This window comes from Pristis pectinata, chromosome 7 (genome assembly GCF_009764475.1).
Source record: "Pristis pectinata isolate sPriPec2 chromosome 7, sPriPec2.1.pri, whole genome shotgun sequence".
In the NCBI taxonomy this organism is placed as follows: domain Eukaryota; kingdom Metazoa; phylum Chordata; class Chondrichthyes; order Rhinopristiformes; family Pristidae; genus Pristis; species Pristis pectinata.
Genome location: NC_067411.1, coordinates 58166387 through 58191831, shown reverse-complemented (window position 1 = coordinate 58191831; position 25445 = coordinate 58166387). Strand labels below are relative to the sequence as shown.

The 25445-nt window shown below is 41.3% G+C and overlaps 1 protein-coding gene across 1 annotated transcript in view; it reads left to right on the top strand.

The window, feature by feature from the left end:
* LOC127572208 (glyoxylate reductase/hydroxypyruvate reductase-like) overlaps positions 1-25445 on the top strand; it is a 37539-nt gene that overhangs the window by 6067 nt on the left and 6027 nt on the right. The window contains exons 2-6 of the mRNA XM_052019142.1: positions 10896-11026; positions 13811-13883; positions 16373-16489; positions 20719-20807; positions 24899-25003. Of these exons, the coding sequence (XP_051875102.1) occupies positions 10896-11026; positions 13811-13883; positions 16373-16489; positions 20719-20807; positions 24899-25003 (515 nt within the window). The remainder of the gene's footprint in view (positions 1-10895; positions 11027-13810; positions 13884-16372; positions 16490-20718; positions 20808-24898; positions 25004-25445) is intronic.

The following is a 25445-nucleotide window of genomic DNA, read 5'->3' as shown; positions in this document are numbered from 1 at the left end:
ATAAATATTCTGCTTACCATCTTTCAAAATGTTATAGATTCTGGAATTGTTCACATAAATAGGAAGGTAACTAATGTGACCCACCATTTAAGGTAGGAGGAAGAGAGAAAGCAGGGAACCACTGTTAGCCTTTGCTGAAATCTATAATGAATGATATAGAAACAGAATATATTGAAATGAATAATACTTTTTGAGTAGGGGAGAGAAAATAAAGAAGCTTCAAGAGGATAAAGATAAGTTGAGTGAGTGGGCAACACCATGTATCCATTTTGGTGGATAAAACAGAAAAGCAAAGTACTTTTTAAATGGCGGGAAACTGGGTAAGGTTGACGTACAAAGGCATGCAATTCACTGAAAGCAAACATCAGAATCAGATTTATTATCACTGACATAAATGATGTGAAATTTGTTGTTTTGCAGCAGTAGTACAGTGCAAACAGGGAAAATTGCTATAAATTACAAAAATATATAAATAGAGCAAAAAGAAGGAATAACGAGGTAGTGTTCATGGGTTCATGAACCGTTCAGGTATCTGATGGCGGAGGAGAAGAAGCTGTTTCTGAATCATTGAGTGTGGGTCTTCAGGCTCCTGTACCTCCTCCCCGATGGTAATAATGAGAAGAGGGCATGTCCTGGATGGTGTGGGTCTTTAGTGATGGATGCTGCCTTCTTGAGGCACCGTGCCTTGAAGATACCCTCGATCGTGGGGAGGGTTGTGCCCATGATGGAGCTGGCTGAGTCTACAACCCTCTGCAGCCTCTTGCGATCCTGTGCATTGGAGTCTCCATACCAGGCGGTGATGCAACCAGTCAGTATGCTCTCCACCATACATCTATTGGAATTTTTAAGAGTCTTTGATGACATACCGAATCACCTCAAATTTCTAATGAAGTAGAGCTGTTGCCATGCCTTCTTCATGATTACATCGATGTGTTGGGCCCAGGATAGATCATCTGAGATGTTGATGCCCAGGAACTTAAAGCTGCTCACCCTTTCCACTGCTGACCCCTCAATGAAGACTGGTGTGTGTTCTCCTGGCTTCCCCTTCCTGAAGTCCACAATCAATTCCTTGGTCTTGCTGACGTTGAGTGCAAGGTTGTTGTTGCGACACCACTCAACCAACCGATCTTTCTCGCTCCTATACACCCCCTCATCACCATCTGAGATTTTACCAACAGCAATGGTGTCATCGGTGAATTTATAGATATAGAATTATAGGCGTAGTTGCAGCAAGTGATTAGGAATGTGAATGGGATGTTGGTCTTTATTACGAGAGGGTTTGAATACAGGAGCAAAGATGTCTTCCTGTGTTTATAAAGGTTTTGGAGATACTGCACCAGGGGTATTGTTCATGGTTTTGGTCTCCTTATCTAAAAAATATCTACTTGCCATAGAATGCAGTGAAGATTCAGATGACTGGTTCCAGGGATAGCAGGTGTGCTGTATTAGGAGAGCTTGAGTAGACTAACCTGTATTCTCTAGAGTTAAGAAGAGTCATAGAGTCATTGAAAGAAACAGTATGGACACAAGCCCTTCAGCCCAAAGAGTCTACACCAACCATCAACCACCCATTTTTGAATGAAAGCAGTTCTCTCTGAAAGTTCATAATTCTTTTAGGGCTTGGAAACCTAGAAGAAAGGAGGATATTTCTCATGGTGGAGAAGTCTGGAACCAGGGGTCACAGTCTCAGAATAAGGGTTGACCATCTGGGACTGAGATAAGGAGAAACTTATTCATGCAGAAGGTGGTGAGTCTTTGGAATCCTCTAACCCAGAACGCTGTGGAGTCTCAGTTTATTCAAAACAGAGATCAGTAGGTTTCTGGATTATAAGGGAATCAAGTGATGTGCGGATAATGCAGGAAAAGGGCATTGAGGTAGAAGATCAGATATCATCTCTGAATGGTGGAGCAAACTTAAAGGGCCAAAATGACCTGTTCTTATAGCTCTGATAAAAGATGAGATGGTATAAACAAATGCTTGACACATTTTTGACAGGAGGAAAAAGGAAAGGCAGCCAACACTAAGATCAGTTAAAAAAATATGGAGATTAAAATGAAAAAAAATTATGGCCGCCATAAATACAGTAAAACTGCAATAATCTAGTATCTGAGTATTTGGAAATCCTGACTACTCAGCACCCAGCTCACAGGGAATGTTTCCCGGGCTCCCTTGACACTCCCCAAGGTCCAGGATCCCTGTCCCACCCAGATACTCACTGGATCCCGGGTTCACTGCCCTGTCCCAGACACTCCCTGGGGTCCTAGGTTCCCACGCTGCTTATAAACTTACTGGGTTCGATAGAAAAGTTATTATGAGACTGTGTAACATATTGAAAGTCCTGAGCGTGCCAGATTATTGGTGTTTTTGTGGCGACTCATCGTCTGCGTAGGCGAACCAGCTCGGCGGTCGGGGCACGCGTCGTTGGAGCGGCGGGGCCCAAGATGGCGCTGGGCCTTTGTCTTCCCCGAGTGACAGGGGAGAACCCGTGCGCGTGAAAAGATTTCGATGATGTAGCACGTACGTCATTTCCATTTTCAGAAGGCCGGAACCACGCAGCTTAAAAGGCCCGCACAAGGCGGGTAAATAAATCAGTCTTGTTCCACAGCTTGCAGACTTGTGTCTTTATTCTCGCATCGCGGTAGCAGCTGCTACATTGGTGACCCCGACGGTCCAAATGGATTTTGGACCCACACAATGAATGACAACGCAGCAGCCAATGCAGTGGCGCTCAAGCTGCCCATCTTTTGGATGCTTTGGCCCCGCGTGTGGTTCGACCAGGCCGAAGCCCAGTTCTAACTTCGACAGATCACCTCCGACTCCACACAGTACTACCACGTGGTCAGCTCCCTGGACCAGGAGACAGCCACCCAGGTCAGAGACTTCATCCAGTCTCCTCCAGAGGAAGGCAAGTACCTGGCTTTCAAGGCCCTTCTCATTCGGACCTTTGGCCTCTCCCGTCGTGAGTGCGCCACCCACCTGCTTCATCTCGATGGCCTGGAGGACAGATCTCCATCGGCCCTGATGAACGAGATGTTGGCCTTGGCTGAGGGACACAAGCCCTGCCTGATGTTTGAGCAGGCCTTCCTCGAACAGCTGCCCGATGACATTCACCTGCTGTTGGCCGACGCCGACTTCAGCAACCCACGTGAGGTAGCCGCCTGGGCAGATGTCCTGTGGAAGGCCAAACGCGAGAGCAGTTCATCCGTCGGCCAAATCACCAGACCGAGTGCCCAAGGCCTACCTAATCCAGTCCCAGCAGCCGGGCGACCACACCCCAGAAAAACAGACGATGACACTGACGACCAGCTGTGTTTCTACCATCAGAGGTGGGGCGCGGAGTCCCGTCAATGCTGCCCACCCTGCAAGTTTCAGGGAAATGCCAGGGCCAGCCGCTGCTGATGGCTACAGCAGCTGGCCACCAACACAGCCTCCTATTCATTTGGGACTTCGTGGCAAACCTACATGGGGCCCACATCTTCTCCAAGGTGGACCTCCTCCGGGGATACCACCAAATCCCGGTCCACCCTGACGACGTCCCCAGAACTGCGCTCATCACTCCGTTCGACCTCTTCGAATTCCTTCGAATGCTGTTTGGCCTTAAGAACGCCGCGCAGACCTTCCAGCGGCTGATAAACACGGTAGGCCGCAACCTGGACTTCGTGTTCATTTACTTAGATGACATTCTCATCGCCAGCCGTAACCGCCAAGACCACCTTTCCCACCTCTTCCAACTGTACTCCCACCTCAGTGATTTCGGCCTCACTATCAACCCAGCCAAGTGCCAATTCGGCCTCGACTCTATCAATTTTCTCGGCCACAGAATCACCAACGAGGGAGCAACACCCCTACCCGCCAAGGTAGACGCTATCTGCCATTTTGCCCGTCCCAACACAGTCAAAGGCCTGCAGGAGTTCATTGGGATGGTCAACTTTTACCATCGTTTCATCCCTGCAGCAGCCTGTGTCATGTGCCCTTTGTTCTCGCTGATGTCTGGCAAGGGCAAGGACATCGCCTGAGACGATGAGGCCACGGCTGCCTTCGTTAAGGCCAAAGAAGCCCTAGCAGACGCCGCGATGCTGGTACACCCCAGGACAGACGTCCCAACCGCCCTCACGGTGGATGCATCCAACACCGTGATTGGTGGGGTACTGGAACAAGTAATCGAAGGCCATTGGCAACCCTTGGTGTTTTTCAGCAGGCACCTTAGGCCACCTGAACTCAAATACAGCGCTTTTGATCGAGAACTACTAGCGCTGTACCTGGCAATCTGGCATTTCCGGTACTTTTTAGAAGGCAGGCCTTTCACCACATTCACTGACAACAAGCCATTGTCTTTTGCCTTCTCTAAGATCTCCGATCCATGGGCAGCCCGCCAGCAGCGACATTTGTCCTACATTTCCGAGTTCTCAACGGATATCCAACATGTCTCCGGAAAGGACAATGTCGTTGCTGACGCGTTCTCCAGACCGACCATCCACAGCCTGTCCCTGGGTGTAGACTACACGGCCCTGACTGACGCACAGCAAGCCGACGACGAGCTGCCCAGCTACAGAACTGCAGTCTCAGGCCTGCAGCTCCAAGATTTTGTAGTTAGCCCAGGTCAGTGGACCCTCCTGTGCGACATCGCAACAGGTCAACCCCGCCCTATAGTTCCCGCAGCCTGGCGGAAACGCGTTTTCGACTTGGTACACGGGTTGGCGCACCCATCCATCAGATCAACTGTCCGACCAGTCGCCAGCAAGTTCGTCTGGCACGGCCTGCGCAAACAGGTCAGTGAGTGTGCCAAGACTTGTCCGCACTGCCAGACATCTAAAATCCAACGACACACCAAGGTCCCGCCGCAGCAGTTCGAGCCTACCCGTAGAAGGTTCGACCACATTCATGTCGACCTTGTTGGTCCCCTGCCAGTTTCAAGAGGAGTGCAGTACCTCCTTACCATCGTGGACTGGTTCACGAGGTGGCCAGAGGCAACCCCTCTCTCAGACATCACGACCAATTCCTGCGCCCGGGCGCTGCTCACAACTTGGGTCTCGCGCTTTGGTGTTCCGGCCCACATCACTTCAGACAGAGGCGCCCAGTTTACCTCCAGCCTATGGTCTGCATTAGCAAACATGCTAGGAACGCAGCTGCACACCACCACGGCCTACCACCCTCAGTCAAATGGGTTGGTAGAACGTTTCCACCTAAGCAACGGCTAGCACAGCCAGCGAACTTTGGGGACCGTATCGCCGGTTCTGCCAGTTCGGGGGGGGGCGTGGTTGTGTGGCGACTCATCGTCCGCGCAGGCAAACCGGCTCGGCGGTCGGGGCGCACGTCCTCAGAGTGGTGGGGCCCAAGATGGCACTGGGCCTTTGTCTTCCCCGAGTGACGGGGGAGAACCCACGTGCGCGAAAAGATTTCAATGACATAGCACGTACGTCATTTCCGTTTTCGGAAGGCCGGAACCACACGGCTTAAAAGGCCCGTGCAAAGCAGGTAAATAAATCAGTCTTGTTCCACAGCTTGCAGACTCGTGTCTTTATTCTCGCATCGCAATAGCAGCCGCTACATTTTAGGGAAGTTTATGATTCATTATAGAACCAAACTAAATACAAAAAGTAAAGCAGGAAATGAAAAATAAAAGATGTATGAACCAAGGAGAGTAGGTTTGCTGCTAACATAAAAGGGAGTCCAATGTTTTGATATAAACTTATAAATGATAAAAAGGAAACTATGAAGATATCAGTGCAAGGTTGGCTAAGAAAGTTGAGGAAACTACCTTAAAGGGTATGACTGTGGACAGGCAATGTCTAGAATTAAAGAAATGATAAGTGATTTCCAACAAATATACATTCCTTGAAGGCACAAAAAACACAATAGGAAGAGGTCAAACCATGGATTACAGGAAAAATTGAAGATAATGTTAAATCTAAGGAAAGGGCTAACAAAGTTACTAGAAAGAGCAGCATGCTTGAGGATTGGGAGCATTTTATAATTCAGTAAAGATCGACAAAGAAATTGTTAAAGAAATAGAAAACAGAACATAAGAGTAAGCCAACAAGGAACATAAAAACAAACTGTAAAATCTTCTCTAGGTAAGTGTAAGGGAAAAGACTAACAAGGTCTGTCTTCATGAAGGAAATCAAAATCTTCCCAGAAATATTGGAGAACCAGGGCGCAGTGCAGATGTGGAAATAAAAAAAAGTAGTAATAAGGAAGTATCACCAGGAAAGTCAATGAGACTAAAGGCTGTTAAATCCCAAGGACCTGAGCTGCAGAGGTGGCTATGTGGATAGCGGTTGCTCTGGGTATCATCTTCCAAAATTCCATAGATTCCAGAATGGTTCCTGCAAATTGGAAATTGAAAACATGTGACATCACTATTTAAGAAAGGAAGGACAGAGAAAACATGGAACTACCAACTGGTTAGCTTGACATTGGCAGGAGGGAAGATGCTGGAATCTAGAAGAATGGATATGATATTAAAACACAGAAAATATTAATATGAATGATGAGAATCAAGATGAATTTAAGAAAGGAAATCATATTTGACTAATTTGTTGGAATTCTTTGAGGATAGCCACATGAATGATGGAAAAATGGAGGGGTATGTGGAAGGGAAGGGTTCGATAGATATTAGAGCAGGATAAAATGTCGGCACAACATCATGGACTGAAGGGGCCGTAGTGTGCTGTAATGTTCTCTGTTCTATGTATCTGGTAGAGTACGTGAGGGGGAACCAGCAGAGGTGGAGTATTTGGATTTTCATAAGGCTTTTGATAGGGTCTCCCAGAGGAGGTTGGTGAATAATGCTAGAGCACATGGAATTGGTGGTAATATACTGTACTAGTGTGGATTTAGAGTTGGTTAGCAAGTAGAAAACAAGAGTAGACAAGAGTAGGAATGAACAGATCCTTCTCAGACTGACTGCTCAGACACCACTTCAATCCCAACTATTCAAAATCTGCATAAGAATATAAAAAATAGGAGCAGAAATAGGCCACTTAGTCCCATGAACCTGCTCCATCATTCATCCAAATCATAGCTGGTCTTCCATTTCACCTCCCATCTTTCTGCACTTTCCCCATATCCCTTGATTCCTTTAATATCCAAACACTCCTCCAATAGGTAAGGAGATCAAAATTGTACACAATACTCCAGGTCTGGTTTCACCAAGGCCTAAATAATTTTAGTGAAATTTACTCTTGTACTCAAATCCTATAGCAATAAAGGCCAACATACAATGTGCCTTCCTAATTGCCTGCACATTAGCTTTCATTGTCTCATGTCCCTTTGAACATCAACATTTCTGAATCTCTTACCATTTAAAAAACATTCACGTTTCCTTTTGTCTACTGAGGTGGACAATTGCACGTTCTTCCATATTGTTCACTCACTTAACTTTTTTAGATTCTCCTGAAGCCTCTAATAATCTCCATTTTGAATGAACTCAATGACAAAGCCTCCATCGCCCTCTGTGGTAGAGAATTCCAAAGGTTCACCACACTCTGAGTGAAGAATTCACTCTGTATTCAGGCTGCTGAGCCCTATAAGAACTTCGTAAGTTTAAAAGAGAAAATGTTTCATTCTTCTGAACTCCAGAGTCTACAGGCCGAGTCTGCGCTATCTCTCATCACAGATCAAACCAACATTCCAAGGAAGCAGTCTGGTGAATTTTCATTGTATCTTTTTTAGGTAATGCGACCAAAACAGTATAGAATAACTCTAGGTGTGGTCTTGCCAAGACCATATATAATTGCAGTAAGACATGTTTATTTCTGTGCTCAAATCACCTTGTGATAAAGGCCAATATCCCAGTTGCCTTCCTAATTGTTTGCTGCAGTTACATATTGGCTGTCAGTGACTTTTGTACAAAGATACCCAAGCCACTTTGAACATATTCATTTCCCAATCTCTCAGCATTTAAAAAGTACTCTCCTTTTCTGGATAACCTCACATTTTTCCACATTATATTCCATTTTCCATATCCTCAGCCACTTTATTAGCTTGCCTCTATCCCCTCTTTACATCCTTCTCTGATCTCACTACCACACCTAGTTATGTATCGACAGCAAACTTGCAAATATGACATTTGTTCTCCTCAGCCAAATCATTATAGATTCTGTATGCCTGGGACCCAAACACAGATCTCTGTGGTAATTCACCGATCATGGCAACCTGGAAAGGTACATGTATTCCTACTCTTTGCTTTCTGTCTGTTAACATAATTCTCAATGAATGCTTGTATATCATCCCAAGTTGTGTGCTTTAACTTTGTTTACCAATCTCTTATGTGGGAAAACCTGAAAATATACCATATTCACTGGTTCTCCTTTTGTATTCTACTAGTGATATCCTCAATGAACTCAATCAACCATGATTTTCCTTTCATAAATCCATCTCAACCCTGCTCAATCTTATTATTTTTTGAAACTGAAAAGCTAAAAATCACAACTACTGGAAATCTGAAATAAAAATAGGTTTATCTCCAACATTTGTCTTTTTTTTCTTTTCTAGATATTTTGTTATTACTTCTATTATTATAGATTTTATCATTTCCCAACTACTGATGTTAGGTTAACAGGTTGGTAATTCCTTCTACCCCCTCTCTTCTTACATAATGTGTGCACGTTTGCTACTTTCTATAGGAATCATTCCAGAATCTAGAATTTTGAATTGCCAATGCATCCATTAACTCTCTATCCACCTCTTTCAAAACTCTGGGACATTGATCATTAGGCCTTGGGATTTGTCAACCTTCGGACTCAACAACTTCTCCAGTAATTTTTTTACTAAGACTAATTTCCTTCAGTTCCTCATTCTCAATGGGCCCTTGGTTTTATGGTGTTTCTGGAAGTTTTTGAGTCTTTTTCCGTGAAGACAGATACAAAGTGTTCGTTTAACTGCTCTGCTATTTCCTTATTTACCATTATAATTTCTCTGAATTTTGTCTGTAAGGACCCACATTTGCCTTTGCTGATCTTTTTACATACCTTTAGAAGCTCTGACTGAGGGGACCAAATGTAATATTTTTATGTTTGCTGATGACAAGGAAACTAAATGGGAATGGGGATTAGTAATGAAGATGCAAAGAAGTTTCAAAGGATGTAGACAAGATAAGTGAGTGGGCAACAACATGATTGATGGAATACCATGTGAAAAAATATGAGGTTATCAACTTAAGTAGGAAAAATAGAAAAAGTCAATGTTCAGTCATTCAAAACACATTGTTAGGGTTCTGGATGTTAAAGGAATCAAGGGATAAGGAGACAGGGCAGGAAAATTGCCTCAGAGGTAGAGGATCAGCCATAATGTTGTTGAATGGTGGAGAAGGCTTGAGGGGATGAATGACCTAGTCCTGCTGCTATTTTTTGTTCTCAAAACGAATTGTCAAAGGAAGAGTTGCCCTGATCAGGGACTATAAGGACATGTTCTTGTGGAGGCAGAGGGCATGGTTTAAATATTAAATGACTACTCTGCGCTTATCCTCACTAATGTTAATGCTACAGTAAATTTGAAAGTTGGTGAGAAAATTGCGTAAGATTGCAATTAAAAGATTGCAGTGCTCAAAGTAGAAAGGTTATCCGATCCTAATTGTTGAATGAAGTAAAGATGGAAATTGTGGACTTTCTGGCCATAACTTTTCAGTCCTTCTTCAGTTCTGTGGATGGTGGAAATGGCTTGGAGGACTGCAAATGTTAAACCCCTGTTCAAAAAAAGAGGCGAGGAATAAATTTGTCAACTATATGCTGATCAACCTGATGGTTGTAATAGGGAAACATTTTAGAAGCAATACTTTTATACTTCTATAAACAGTAATATATAGGACAAAATTAATTGCTACTTGGAAAAATATGGGTTAATGAACGTCAGCATGGATTTGTTAAAGACAAGTCATGTTTTACTAATTTAACTGAGTTGTTTGAGAGTAAAACAGCTGACGTAGTACCTGTAGACTTAAAATGGATTATAACAAAATACCCCAAGATAGCATCCATATGCCCCATTGGGTTTAAAGGAACAAATGCTGCCTGGATACAAAAGTTGTGTTCCATGGGGATCAATATTATTATTAGTGCTCTTTTGCTAAATATTAATGCTGAACTTGGATTTACTGAACATTATTTCAAAATATTCAAATGATGCAAAACTTAGATAAGAGTAAGGGGAATAATAATACAACAGCTAAAGAAAATCAAAATGCAGATACTGGAAAACTGAAATAAAAATGGAAAATGCTGGAAATAATCAGCAGATCATGCAGCATTTATGCAAAGAGAAACAGAATTAGTGTTCCAGGTCAGGTATCTTTGGTCAGAACTAATAAACATGGATAAATGAGGACTAAATAGATATGGACTGATAAAATGGACAGACACACGGTAGATGATATTAAATGTAGTTATGTGTAACGTGATGCATTTTCAATGTAGGAGAGACAATTTAAACCAAATGGCTCAATTTTAAGATTGGTCCGAGTATAAATGCATAAGGGTTTTACATAAATAATTTTTGAATGTGGAAATCTAAGTCAAGAAAACTGTTTAAAAAGACATACAGGAACCTTGGCTTTATAAACAGTAGTCTGGCATATAAAGGAAAGGAAGTTAATGCTAAATCTAGGCCTTGGAGTAATTTCCCCAATTTTGGGTATCACCTTTTAGGAAATATCTCAAGACCTTGGTTAGTGTGCAGGGGAAACTTACTAGTACCAGGGATGAAAAACGGGAGATATGTGGAGATAATGGAAAACCTGGTTTGGTTCCTTGGGGAAGTTACGGTTGCTTTCCTTAAGGATAGAATGCTAAGAAGATTTGATAGAATTGAAAGGCTTGAACCCATGATCTTCTGACATTCAAGCAGAAGTGATATAGCTAAATTGGTCCAAATCCATCTTTGTTTTCTTTTGTTTCAGCTGTGATATTAAGCAGTGGGATTCTGATGACCCTGTTCCTCGTTCAGAGTTGCTCAAAGGAGTTGCTGGAGCACATGGACTGTATTGTTTATTGACTGAGAAAATAGACAAAGAACTGTTAGATGTTGCAGGTATGATTAAGGTGCTTCACAGTTGTTTAAAATTTGAAAATTTGAAAACTTGAGCTGTACTCTTTACCGCATTATGGTTTTGTACCTTTTTGTCTGCCTGCACTCCACTTTCTCTGTAGCACTTTATTCTGCATTCTGTTATTGTTTTCCCTTGTACTACTTCAATGCACTGTTGTAATGAAATGGTTTGTATGAATGGCATGAGAAACAAAGTTTTTCACTGTACCTCGGTACCTGTGACAATAATAAACCAATTTACCAATTTATTAGATCAATTCAGCAAGTCCTTTTTTGTTCATTATCCTCATTTTTCAATGAAACTTCACAAGATGTCAAGGTTTGTGCTGACAAAATAAATTAAGTAGAATTTTTTATTTTCTATGATTCTAGTGTATTTTTCATTGTCAGCATAAACCACTGGTCCCATGATGCATAAATGTGCTCCTGAACTGATTTTTTTTTAATTTTAGGATGTGGGTAACAATAGAGTGTGATCAATGGTTTCCATCCCTATTTGCTCTTAGGTATTGTGTTTTAAATCAAGGAATTACCCAGTATTTCAAATGCCAGTTAAGAATCAATCATGTTGATGTGGGAATGGTTTCATGTATTGGCCAGACCTGTTAGGAATGGAAGATTTTATTGTCCCAGGAGACAATAATGAACCAGTTAGATTTTGACTATACTCTCTCAGTTTCATGGTCACATATGTTTTTATTTGTCAGGTTTTTCTACTTTAAAAACAAAATTTTGAATTCAATACTTGAGCCTATGGGGAAAGAATGGCCGTATCAAGCTAATTGGATACTTCTTTCAAAGAGATGACGTAGACATAATGGCTTGAATAACCTCATCTGTAAGATTTTAAGATTTTGTGATCTTATCATGGTAGGAATTGAACTGGTTTTCTCTGGATTACTAGTCCAATAGCATAATTACTAGACTATTATCAGTGTTTATTGCCAATTAAGTTAATCGCATGGTACAACAGATTGGATCGGATGTGAGAAGTGCATATTCACTTAGTGAACCAATTAAGTTTTTACAACAATCTGATGGTTTCCAGCATCATCCAGCTCAATAACCCTGGTTCCCATACACAGATTACCAATTTATTAAATCCAGCTTGCTAGAGATTGTTTGTTCAGTACTTTAACCATCAAGTTACTTTAATTAGGAATATTGCTTTGTCTTGAGTAAATTAAGCTAAATTCTGCTTTTGATAGTATGATGGCTTTTTGATAGTATGATATTATGATAACTTATGATAGCTTTTGAAGTATGCAAAATTGTGAGGTTTTTTGTTTTACTGTTAGCTGTTCTTAATAATGAAGAATTATTTTAAAATATAAAATTTGTAGTCATTTTACATTGCCTGTCCACCAGGAGGATTCAGTTAGTGTCACGCTTTCCCTCTTATGCCCTCCCCAAAACAAAGATTCCCACATTTACATTTGTCTCTCTCCAGTGACTTCAACATTAGCAGACAATTCAGCAGTTAGATCTTAAAATAAAACAGATATTGCTAATTCTGATGAATGATCATTGCTTGAAATATTAACTGTTTTTCTCTCCACAGATGCTATCTAACATGATGAATATTTCCAGCAATTTCTATTTTATTTTAGATTTCCTGCATCTGCAGTATTTTGAGCCAGATCTCATCCTTCCCCAATGACTACACCACCTGCAACTTTCAGTACATCTCACTGGATGGAGCTTAGCAGTTGACTTTGTCCGCATTTCCCACTGAGGACTCCTATATTGCCAGACTGAGATTAGCTACTGCAGATGGGCGCCAGAACTATATAGTCTGTATTCTTCAGTTACACAGGCTTCACCAATTGGGGAAAGTTATTGATTCGAGTAAACACAGTGTAGTTCTAGTAATCTGTTGTCATCAAAATGGGATGTCACTGAATGTGACCTTGCTTTCCTTTAGCTCTTCTCAGTGTTTAATGATGCATGAGGCAACTATTTTCTCCAGTCCTTTTACATCCAACAGATTGCACCTGAATTAAATATCTAACAGGTATTACCCTGATCCCCAACTTACCATCAGAAGAATGTAAGAAAATAAGAAATAAAAGCAAGAATAGGCCATCTGGCCCTTTGTACCTGCTGTGTCATTCAGTAAGGTTATGTCTGATCCATTACCTTGCTGTCACTCATGTAATAACTGCACATCCCTTTGTAACATAAACATTATAAAAATTCAATCTGTCTTGAATATAGCCAGGTACCTCACATAGAGACGCCACAGACAATTCCAAAAACTTACTAGCCTCTGGGTGAAGAAATTCCTTAGCTGATCCTTTACTTTGCAACTGATCCCTGGTTCTGGACACACCCAGCCAAGAGATACTTCAACCCTGAATCTACTCTCTCAATGCCCATGAGAATTTTATATCATTATGATCACCTCTCTTTCCATCTGCTTAATCTCTCCTCATTGGACAATCACTTCCATCCCACTAATTAACCTGGAAAATGGCTAGAGGTGACGAGATGGGCCACACTGTTGCTGTTAGATGCAAATACCCTACTGGATATCAGTTCAATATGTGAATCCCATTGCTTTCCAACTCTGAGATGGAAGTTATTTTTATGGACCACTGCTCAGTCTGTCCTTCAGTTCGAAGCTTGAAATGTAATAACAACTCACATTGTTTTTAGTAAAATTCTATACAATAGAAGATGAAAACTCTTTAATTCTGAGGTTAAAGTCAATATTCTACAGAAATGCTAAGTTAATGTTATATTTTAACATTGTTCTTGATAAAGGACCTAACCTGAAAGTTATCAGCACCATGTCTGTGGGGTTTGATCATCTCTCTCTGGAAGAAATCAAAAAAAGGTAAAATATTTTAATATCAATATTACAGATTTTGCAGTTGAGAGTCTCTGTGGTACGATGTTATTTAAATTAGTGACAGGATAAACGTTGCAGAGTTTAATAACTAAGAAGTGAAAGTTGTGCAATGTTTTTGTCTCTAGACAATTTACTTAATTGTAAGTATGGTATCTGATACCTTCATTCTTAACAAATATAATCTTGAACGAGGTGACACAGAGGATTAGATGCCAGACTTTCACCTCTGGAACCATAGTTCAAATTCACCACAAACCAATAAGAAGAAAACCGTTCTGTCTGTCCCCTGTAAGAATCCAGGAGGACACGGGCACAAACTGCCCTGATTTGGTACACTGACAAAGTTCAAAATGGCTGGTATGGGAAAAAGAAAAAAATGTTAGATTTGTGGAGCAAGTGATATACTTCTGTTCCAAGTATGTTGTTAGTTTTCCTCTGCATCTAACTAGGCTGTACATGGAAGTTTTGAGACAGTGGTCTATATCTAATCTGTGCTGCATCTGTCCTGGGAGCATCTGGTGGGACAGCACATTGAGGTCTTTACTCTGTATCTAACATGTGATGTACCTGGAGGTGTTTAATACTGGTTGCCTGGAATTGGAAGAGGCGAACAAGCTGCTTCCTTATTGATAAAGCAAATAATGAGATTAAAAATTCAAAATGAACATCTTGAATTTCCAGCCATGAAGATGAACACTTCTTTCAATGTTAAGTTAATACATAAAAGATATGCATTTTAATTTTATAAAGAAACTTGACCACTGGGTCTGTTGCAATCAATGTAAAATATTGATTTCAATAAATTATCCAGTTGGTATATCGCTTATTTTCTGTCGTGTTGCTCTGGAAAATGATCTTCCAGATGATTTTCTCCATCATAAGCCTTTTTAAAAACTAAGGAGTTACAAACCATGGTGATTTTTTTTTCCTGTCTGTTTTTTCTCTTTACTGAATGTCCTTGCTTTATTGGAGAACTCTGATGTTTGGTACTGAGAAACTGAGGGATCCGGCATGTATGGGAGAGAAATTAGCATGAGTGTGTCATCAAACTATGAGTGCTCAGTGAACATCATCAAACATTCAGCAATTATCACCACGGATTTAGTGATCAGCATGAAACCAGGTTATGGGATGCATCATGCTCAACTCAGCTAATGCTCACTCCCCGTGCTTTACGTTTAACTGCATTTTCTCCAGTCCCCTAGGTCCAAATGAGGCCTTGCTGCTGTGGCTGTCCTGAGTGAAGAAATCCATTGTGACTAGGCCTCAGGTGGTAGATCTTGCGGCTGACCTTAGACTGATCTAATGGCCTTTGACAGCTAGAAAGTAATTGATAGCATTAAGTAAATGAAAGAATAAAATCAAATATCTGCAAACTTCATCCAATACTTCAGCTCAGTATGTTTGTGCTCTGCCCCTGGACTCAATAAGTCCAGCAGCAGAGTGGAAGTTCAGATGCATTTCTTACTTCCCATTGCAATGTGTGGGCAAGGCAGTCAAGAACAAACTGACCTGCATGCAGCCTGGGCTATTCAGTTATACGGCAAATTTACTCATTCTGACTGTCAGGATCAGTTATTTCTCTGTGTTCAAACAAAACTGATAATTATTAAATGGAAAAATAATTGGAACTCCCTATACAACTTTGTTTCATTTTTGACATTTTTAAGTAAATTGAGAGATTTAAAATTTTTTGTTAGCAACATACAAACTGCATTTTAACAACTTACTTTGGTGCTACTTCTAATTGTGTTTTTATATTATCACTGTTCACCATGCAACCTCTTCAATTCCGAAGCTGCATCTTATCAGATTTCTGCAAAAAGTATGGGCCTTTTGGGTTCCCCTGAACTTTCTTTCCCATGCCAAATCTCAGACTTTATTCCTGGTTGTTCCAGATGATATTAATACCAACACCACACATTCAAGTCAATTTGTACAAACTAAAGCACATATAAAGCACAATTTTAATAATGATGCACTCTGTGCCTTCAACAGTATGAAGTCTTTTTTCCCATAAATCAGTTTCTCATTTATGACTAAACCAGGAAAATCTCCACCTGGTCTCTTTCTCCATGGTTCGTTCAAGCAGCACTCCCCTCCCCCCAAATCATCCCTGTGTGTGTGTATATATATCTCCTTTTTCTCTTTAGCACCAAAGTCCAGATATTTTTATGAGTTCACTGTGGGTCAAAGTCTGAATTTTTCTGTCTGCAATTCAGCTTTCTTTCAGGTAAAATCTAGTCAAAGATGTAGTGCAGGTTAGATGTTTCTCACAGTTGGGAATGCCAAAGCAGACTAAGGATAAAAACAAAGGATGTGCTGCAGTGCTGATTGCTGGCCGTCTTGACTTTACAGGCATGAAGACTACCCCTGCCTTTACTTTTACAATGATATTTAAAACATACTTGTTTTAATTTTGACCACTGAGACTGTTGTAACGAAGAAAACTGACTTCCATACTCTGTTTGAAGGGGAATTCGAGTGGGCTACACTCCTGATGTCCTGACCAATGCCACTGCTGAACTCACTGTAGCCTTGCTCCTGGCTACATCTCGTCGACTGATGGAAGCAGTAGCTGAAGTCAAAAAGTAAGCTTGCTTTTTTTTAAAGAATGGATATTTCCTAAAATGTTTCATTTTTATCGAAAGTAAATGTGATTATATTCAGCCATGTCTGTTACATGTCAGCTGTATCTAAGACAACATCTATCAAATTCAGATTTACTTTGTCCTGTCTTTCAGTGTACAGGCGATCCCCACGTTACAGGGCTTTGCATTCCTAGAAAATGGTCCATATTGCAATTTTCCATAATGTAGTGTTATCTGCGCATGTGCCAGGAATTGCAAGTTGAAAATAATTGTGTTTATTTATTTACTTATTTGTTCACATAAATTCTGTGTGAGCGAATTTTATTCAGTATCTCAAATTTTTGGGTAGTGATCTGTGAATTCTGTAAGAGCAAATTTCTGTTACCCGAATGGCTGTAACGTGGGGGTCACCTGTATTTAGTTTTTAGAGAGATAAACACTCTGAATATTAAACTTTGTGATTTTTGGAATACGTGAAGACTTGAGTGCATTGAAGTATTGCCTTCAGCAAAGGGATTTACATTTATTTAGGACTTGGGCACAGGCTGAGTTTTCACCTCTGAATGATGAATACAGATTTGAAAGTAAAATCTAATTTGGACATATATCACTATTCTTTCATTGTTGCCAGGTCAAAGTCGTGGAACTCCCTGCCCAACAACAGTATAATGGGAGCACTCTCATTACATTACACTGATTGGAATGGTTTAAGAAGACTGTTCACCAACTCATTTTATGGGCAACTGTGAATGAGGAATAAAACCCTGCTTTGGGAGTCATGTCCACATCCCCAGAATGTATATAAAATGTACCTACCGCTGTTCCCTTCTCTCCTAATTTTCTTGTAAAGACTTACATACAATTTCGTTTTTGAACAACTTCAAATAGATGCCTTGCAGAAATATTAAAAATTCAATCCTGAGTGAAGTTTTTCCAAAATTTGAAGTCAGCTTGTGAAGCCTCCTCTCAAATTATGAGAATGGTTGAAGTGTATCAATTGGAAGAGCAGCCGGTGTTCAGATGGTCCAGAATCTTTCATAATTGCAAAGTGTCTGTGTTCATAGTACACGGCTTATAACTTTCTCCTAGATCTCTCTAAGATAAATGCTTCTGAATTATGTGTGCCTCATTTTATTTCTCATTTTTCGGTTCTCCTCTTTTTCATATGTTTTTTACTCCTATTTGGTTTACTGCCAGAAGACAGGGTCTGACAAAGGGGCAGCCTGATAATACCATTGGTTTTGGAACTGCACAGTTCTTTCAGTAAATGTTAGTAACTAATGATTAAAATACTAAGTTTTGAGACTAGTATCCAGAGGCCTGGACCATCCTAACATGGCAGCTGAGGATTTTAAATTAAAGTAATTAAACCCGAAATGAATTTGTTATGAATGATAATCATGAAACTACTGAGATTGTCATAAAAACCTAGTTCATTAGTGTCCATGTTAAAAAATTGTAGTTCTTACTCAGTATGATCTCCGTACAATCCCAGACCCAGCAATGTGGTTGATTCCCCACAACCTCAGTTCAGGGACAACAGGACATAGGTACAGTATTGGTATTGGTTTATTATTGTCACTTGTACTGAGGTACAGTGAAAAGCTTGTCTTACAAACCGATCGTACAGGTCAATTCATTACACAGTGCAGTTACATTGAGTTAGTACAGAGTGCATTGATGTAGTACAGGTAAAAAACAATAACAGTACAGAGTAAAGTGTCACAGCTACAGAGAAAGTGCAGTGCAATAAGGTGCAAGGTCACAACAAGGTAAATCATGAGGTCATATTCCATCTCATTGCATAAGGGAACCGTTCAATAGTCTTATCACAGTAGCGTAGAAGCTGTCCTTAAATCTGGTGGTATGTGCCCTCAGGCTCCTGTATCTTCTACCCGATGGAAGAGGAGAGAAGAGAGAATGTCTCGGGTGGGTGGGGTCTTTGATTATGCTGGCTGCTACACCAAGACAACGAGAGGTAAAGACAGAGTCCAAGGAGGGGAGGCTGGTGTCCGTGATGCACTGGGCTGTGTCCACAACTCTCTGTGTCTCACATAGAGATTACTGCCAGTCTGGGCAGAGAAAACAGGAAGATGAGAAATTTGGACATGTAATACTTTTTTTTGTTTCATGCTTCCAAAAATATTTTTCCCCTCAATAGAATGTGATTGTGCCCATTTCTAGATCAAATCTTACCACTTGAAGAGCATTGCAGAGAAAATTAGAGCATTCTCCTGGGAACCACCATCACAGTAGAACTGGACCATCTTAATGCATTTCTGGAGTGGGACTCCATTGGGGCAAGTCTACTACAGCCCGCTTCTTCACATTGCACTGATCAAATCTCTCTCTTTTATCCTCTCCCTAACCCCCACTCCACCCCAAGCAACCCAGACCCAGACTTCTTTTGTCTTTAGCCCCCTTCCCTTACAAACCTCACCATTCTTTTCTCCTGCTGTGATTTCATTCTCCGGACCCCTGCTTCTCCATTGACTGAGGCCCACGATAGGTGCTACAATATCTGTTCCCTTCACCATCCCATCTCAACACAATCTTCCCTGTAACCCGACTCAAAAGAACCATCCCAATTCTCCTCCCCAGATTTCTCCCAACTCCTCAGAGCTAGACTCAGTAGCACATTGTGAATACACCCTTTCAGTAGCAATAGTGAATCTCAAGGCTATAGTGTTTGCTTTTAATTTCCTTGCTCTGCAAACACATCTCCTTCATCCTTGCCACAGAGAGCTGGCACACTGAGTGTACCCTTTTAAATTCAGTGGATGTTGAATAATGAAGCCTCAGTGTGAATCCTAAGTCAGGCTGCCAAATTACAGGTTGACAAAGGTTGAACTTACATTAGAACACTGGCCACATTTATTTTGATAGGAACCTTCTGCTAAGCTGTTGAAGATCCCATGCCCTCACTAATGAACAAATTTGGCTGCAAGGTGGTGGGTGGCCCATTGTTGATCTCATATTTAATTTTACATGGCCGTAATCAGCAGAGGTGTTTTAAACAATTTGGGAAGTTGGGAAGGTCTGGAGTGATCCTCTGAGCTTCACAAAAATAACATAGCAGAACCAGGCCCTACATAAACAGCAACACCCTCACTCTACCCACTATCCAACACAAGAGATCAGTCTGCCTAGTACATGATATTGTGCTGGCAAGCTACAACATGGTGCTGTTTCGTACCTCATAGCCTGTGACAAGGCTCAGCCCCTCATAGTGCAGCTTCCCACCAAAGAAATCAGTTAAAATCTATCTCCATGTATTTCACCTCAAGTTACTGTTCATCTGAAGGATAATTCTTTATTAATTCTGGCTAGGAAATATCAAGATTTAGATATGAACCATTGATGCATGGGTGTGCATGCAAAAGAAAACTGTGGGATTGAAACTCAATGTTGCTGTGCCCATTTTTGCTTAATTAACACTTGTTTTTTAAATTAGCTATCACAACCCAGATCAGGGCAGTTCTGCCTGGATTAGAATACATTGCTGTGGGGCCAAGAGAAGAAGCAATTGCTCCCATTTAGCTCTGTAGTTTTCATAATTGGGCCTCCTTTGCTGTTGCTACAGAAGCACCCAGAACCCATTCTGAAGCTGCTGTCAATGAGCTAGGTACTTGCCTAATTATTATGACTCTGAAGGAGGTAATTTGCCCCATCAACTCCCATTCCTCCTCTCCTTATTTCCCCATAGCTCTGCAACTTATTCCCTCTCACATGCTCATCAAGTCATCTTTGATTCTACTTGGTACTTATCTATACTAAGGGGTAAATTTTACAGTTGATAATTAACCTGTCAGAATGTTTTTGGGATGTGGGAGAAAACTGGAGGCCCCAGTGGAAACCCATACAATTACATGGAGAATGTGCAAACTCCACATAGGCAGCATTCGAGGTCAGGAACAAGCTCAGGTCCCTGGAACTATGAGACAGCAGCACTAACTGCTGCACTATCATGGATGTTTGATTATTTGGCATTTTGTCCAAATGGTGTAAATGAGGTCTAAGGCCTGAGCATAAACTGTCCACAAGCCACTTGGTTGAGTCAAACAATGTCTGCAATCAACTTCTGGAAATAATTTTTAAGAGCTCAGCAGGTTTATGCATTAGAATTGTTCTTTCATCTTTGTTTTAAAATATCCAATTTTAATAATGGATTCAAGTTGCTTTAGTTTAAGTTGTGGTCATCCTGTAACCCGAAACCTTTCTACTTCCAGTGGCGGCTGGGGCACATGGAAACCCTTGTGGCTTTGTGGCTTTGGACTGTCTGACAGCACTGTGGGGATTGTGGGGCTGGGAAGAATAGGTGAGTCATTGATTAAGGTCTCAAAATAATTGTGGATTGAAAGGCCATTTGAACCAACTTTAATCTGTCCTCCCAGAGATCCTCTTCGACAGGGAAAGAAGGGAAGGTGAGTCACCTTGAGCTTTTGATTGGACATGAGCAGGTGGATATAGGTCTCATTCTCTGGGCAAGCATAGTGTATGGCACAGAGAAAAAATACAAGTACACTTTGAAGAACAACCCTCAAAATGAAAACATAAGGGACTGCAGATGCTGGAATCTGGAGCAACAAACAATGTGCTGGAGGAACTCAGCAGATTGAGCGGCATCTGTGGGAAGATTCTCCACAGATGCTGCTTGACCCGTTGAGTTCCTCCAGCAGATCAGCAGATTGTTTGTTGCTCAAACTGAAAACCAGACCCACTAGAAATTCAACACACAATAGATATATATATTGTTAATTTTATATGTACAAAAAAATTAACAAAGCTGATGGTACTAATGTTAGTGATTTTTACATAGCCTTTAAGGTGGAAAAGGGAGCATTTTGTTTAAAAAAGCCTTTGGAAAGTGTGTGGTCTAGAAACTCAGTCACGTAGCATTCCCTGTCCCAGCACCACACATATGAAAATCAATGTGTCCCGGAATGGAGTACGATCACGATTGTTTTCTGGGTGAGTGACAGCAGTCAGGAAATTTGACCATGCTCTTCCTGTTATGAATCATGCTTCTGCAGGTCAGCCATTTTCACTTTGGATGTATACATTTGTTATCATTCTGTGTGTAGCATATATTTATATCAATGCTTAGAGAACTTACCACATGTTATTCTCAACTGTGCCTGTTATATGGTGCTTCCAGCACAACTGTTTCAATAGCACCAGTTGCTCTCCAGCAGCTCAGTTTAACGGGCACCTCCCCGAGTAGGTCCCAGCCTGGTGCTGTAACTTAGGTTGATCTGCTTTTTCATTGCCTCTCCTTCCCACCGTACTGACCTATCTCTGACTTTTTTTCCCCTGGATCACAGACCCCACCTTATCTGATTTCTTTTGTGTGCTTTTCACTGTCACAAGGCATAAAAGGTGCAAGACCAGTTCAGTAATGCCTGGCACCTCACACTTTGGGTACTACTGAACTTCCAAGCAATGTCTAGCAATTGATTTACTCTCCTCTGCAGGCGTAGATGAATATTCAGGCCCAAACATAAATCTCTCAAACTTAAATCTCTTCTTGTCCACACTTCACTTTGATTTCTCCACATTCAAATCAATATACAAGTTGATTGTCACTTCAGAGGCTACAACATTGTGCTGAGTCAGCACTCTTTTGTGCTCTGTGCCAATATGATGCTGACAGATTTTCAGATCGAGTTGCTTTAATTACTTGATTTTACTAATAATTTTTGTTGGTGCAGTGGCTAAACTGGTGTGAGTTGTGCCTGGCTGTAAGGTCACACTCACAAATCTAGTCCAAAATGCATTCCGTTCTGATAAGAATTAATGATCATCTGCAGCATACAGAACAAGCAGAGTGTGCATAGATCAATGTGCAGTTATAATATGCTGCCACCCCTACAGGTTTGAACTCTATGATCTAGGTTGTCTTAACCTTGCCTAGCTGAACACAAAGGGCCCTTACTCCCACAGCAGAAGCTCCATTTTCAGGGATTATGAACTATTTACTGGTTAGTTGCTGATTTCTTTTCTTCCTACTGATGATGCAATTTTCCATGTCTTGGAACTCTCCTATACTTGGCAAAAGCTTGAGCCATCCATAAGGAGTGATCTAGTTGGTGCTGAAATACACTTCTGTTCACTTAAAAGGTTGTACTGAAACAAATTGCTTCCAGACAGTAATGACCTTTTAAGGTCTCCTTGAGAAGTCGAGGATGGCCTGGAGAATGAAGCAAACCCACAGAGGACAAAGCAAGCTGCAGGAAGAGGAGAGGGAGAGAGGACAGTAACAATGAAAGATGTTTTTGAGCGAAAGCTATAAGAATGCTGAAGGAGCCATGCTTTTGCCTCAGTTTCAGTGACCACATATATGAGATATCTTCATCCCAAAGGAGATCATAACTGAAATCCACCAACTGCCGTAGCCACAACTGTAATTCTCAAAACGGGACATAGACGACACTGAGCAGCCAAAGTGACACTGCTGCTTCCTGGCTGCTGCTGGGAATATAGCAACACCTTACAGTCTGCAGTGGAGAGGTGTCACTGGGGCCCTCTACAAAGAGATAATTTCATTTCATTTTCTCTTTTCAGAGGCAGGCAGGCAGAGTGAGAACAAATGTGTAAGGGTTGTAGGCTTCACCATGATTGAGGGTGTCATTGGCTCCAGGCTCGTTGCCTGGCATATACTTCTTAAACTCTACCATTTTCATGAACCGATTTACATGTGCAGATGGTCTGAGACCATCCGTGTAGTGCATCATGCGGGTGAATAGTCTTTTCCTTATGAAAATATGCAGCAACTCCCCATACTGCCTGCATTTGACCCAGCAGAGCAAGACTGGCTACTGAGGAACAAGGTTTCCCATTTCCAAGAACAGAGCAAGCTTATAATGAAAATTATGCTGCTGTTCGAAACATTAAAGAGTACATCATTGGCCTGGTCAAGCAATCCTTCCAGTGCCTTGATCAGAAAGCAGAGGAAAACTAGGAGAGACCATGATATATACAGCCCCTTTCCACATGGGCGTTTTATCATAAGATTGATGAGTTATACCAGTAACCTCAACTACACCACCCCATTTACCAACAGTTCTACATTCCTTACCCCTCTTCTGTCATCAACCACCATATCATCCTCTCACTGACAACGTATTAAATATCATCAGCAAATTCACATTCTGATCCAATCTCATAATTTCGATCATTTCACAATGTTTATAAACATATTTTAATCACTCTTCTGTATTCCCTTGGAGCTTGCCTTGTGTGTCTTCATGTTTTCCGCTGCTCCCATAGCTGTTTTGCAGTCCGGATGACCATTAATTGTGGAACCTGCAAGTACTGTTGGAAAGTAACCTGTGGGCCCAGGGAATTTGTCTTGAGACACCATTTAATGTGTATTACAGAAGTCTAGGTGGGCTGCTGACAGGCAACAGTAGGGGGACTGGGGGAGTGGCAGGGTGGGAGCAACGACGCTGGTATTGTGAAAGAACAGCAGGTTTGTGATTCATGGAATCACTGCCACTGTCCCAAGTCCCAACAGGCCTGCTGATCCATTAGAGAATAAATTGAGGACTGCTAGGATACCCTGAAAGGTCCTTTGGAGAATGGTCTCCAGAGCCATAATCGCACCAGTTGAACATGTAAGGTAATGAGATATTTGGAAGGAGTTTATACTGCCCTTGGAAGGATTGATATTGGACAGTATATATTGTATCATCATGAATTCCACAGGTATGTTGATGGTGGTTATTTTAATTTTAATAATAAATTTAAAATAAAAATTATGAAAAAAACTGGGCCACATTAAAATTGGACTTCTCAGTGATCTTAGACATTATGTGCAGGCTTTCTAGCAGGTTTTCAAATTCATCAAGTATTTGATTAGCTGCCAGCTGTCGGCTGCCCCTTCATGGGCTGGCTGCTCTGTAAAGGAACTAATATGCAACCTTGTCCTCTGGTAAACTGGCAGCTACGCTATACCACCTGGTTATTGCAAATGCAGATGCTTCCTTTATGCTGCCCCTAAAATATGTCAGTGCTTTGGCATCAAGTTTGGTGCAGACATTGTGGCCCAAAGGATCTGTTCCTGTGCTGTACTGTTCTATGTTTTAATAGCTGAATTGATGGTTGCAACTGTAAGATTGGGATGAAGAGATGTTGTTAACTTTCTTTTTCTGTATATGGATTTCTGAAATGAAAATGGACAGTGTTGGGTTTGCGTAAGGATAGGGGAGAAAATAGATTTATGATTACAACCTTAAAGATCTAAAGTAAAAGATAAACAGTCTAACTATAAAATGGGGACAAAATTTTACACAGTAGTGGAAAAGTTTGACAGCTCTGCGAGCAACAACATAAAAGGTCAGCCCATGTTTGAGAGAGGTTTAATGGAAAGAAGGGTGAATATTTGTGCTTTTTTTGTCTGTCTCAAAGGTTTAGCCGTCGCACAGCGATTGAAGTCATTTGGTGTGAAGAAATTTCTATACTCGGATTTTGAGCCAAAGCCAGAGGTTGCTGCCGAGATACAGGCTGAATATGGTGAGGACAAGTGACAGTGGGTAATAATGATAATAATGAGAGAATGTTGGTGGATGTGGGTGAATCAGATTACAGTAATCAATTGGGTTTGTAGTAAAAATCGAGCTGATTCACTGAATATGCTTTAGGGAAGGAAACTGGCCTCCTCCTGGCCTTTGTGACTCCAGTCTTGCATCGAATCCTTGCAACCCACTTGACCTGCAGTTCAAGAAAACAACCCACACTTTCTCATCAAAAGCAATGTGGAATGGGCACTAAATACTTGCATTATCAGAAGTTCCCACAAATTGAAAATTATTTTTATTTAAAAATTGCAATAGTTTCAAGCAGCAAAAGATCTTTAATCACTCTAAGTCAAACATCGACTTTTGGACTTCTATTAGCCTTGATCTCATTCCAAACCAAGGTTCTATTGAATTCCAAATTGAAATTATTTAAAGTT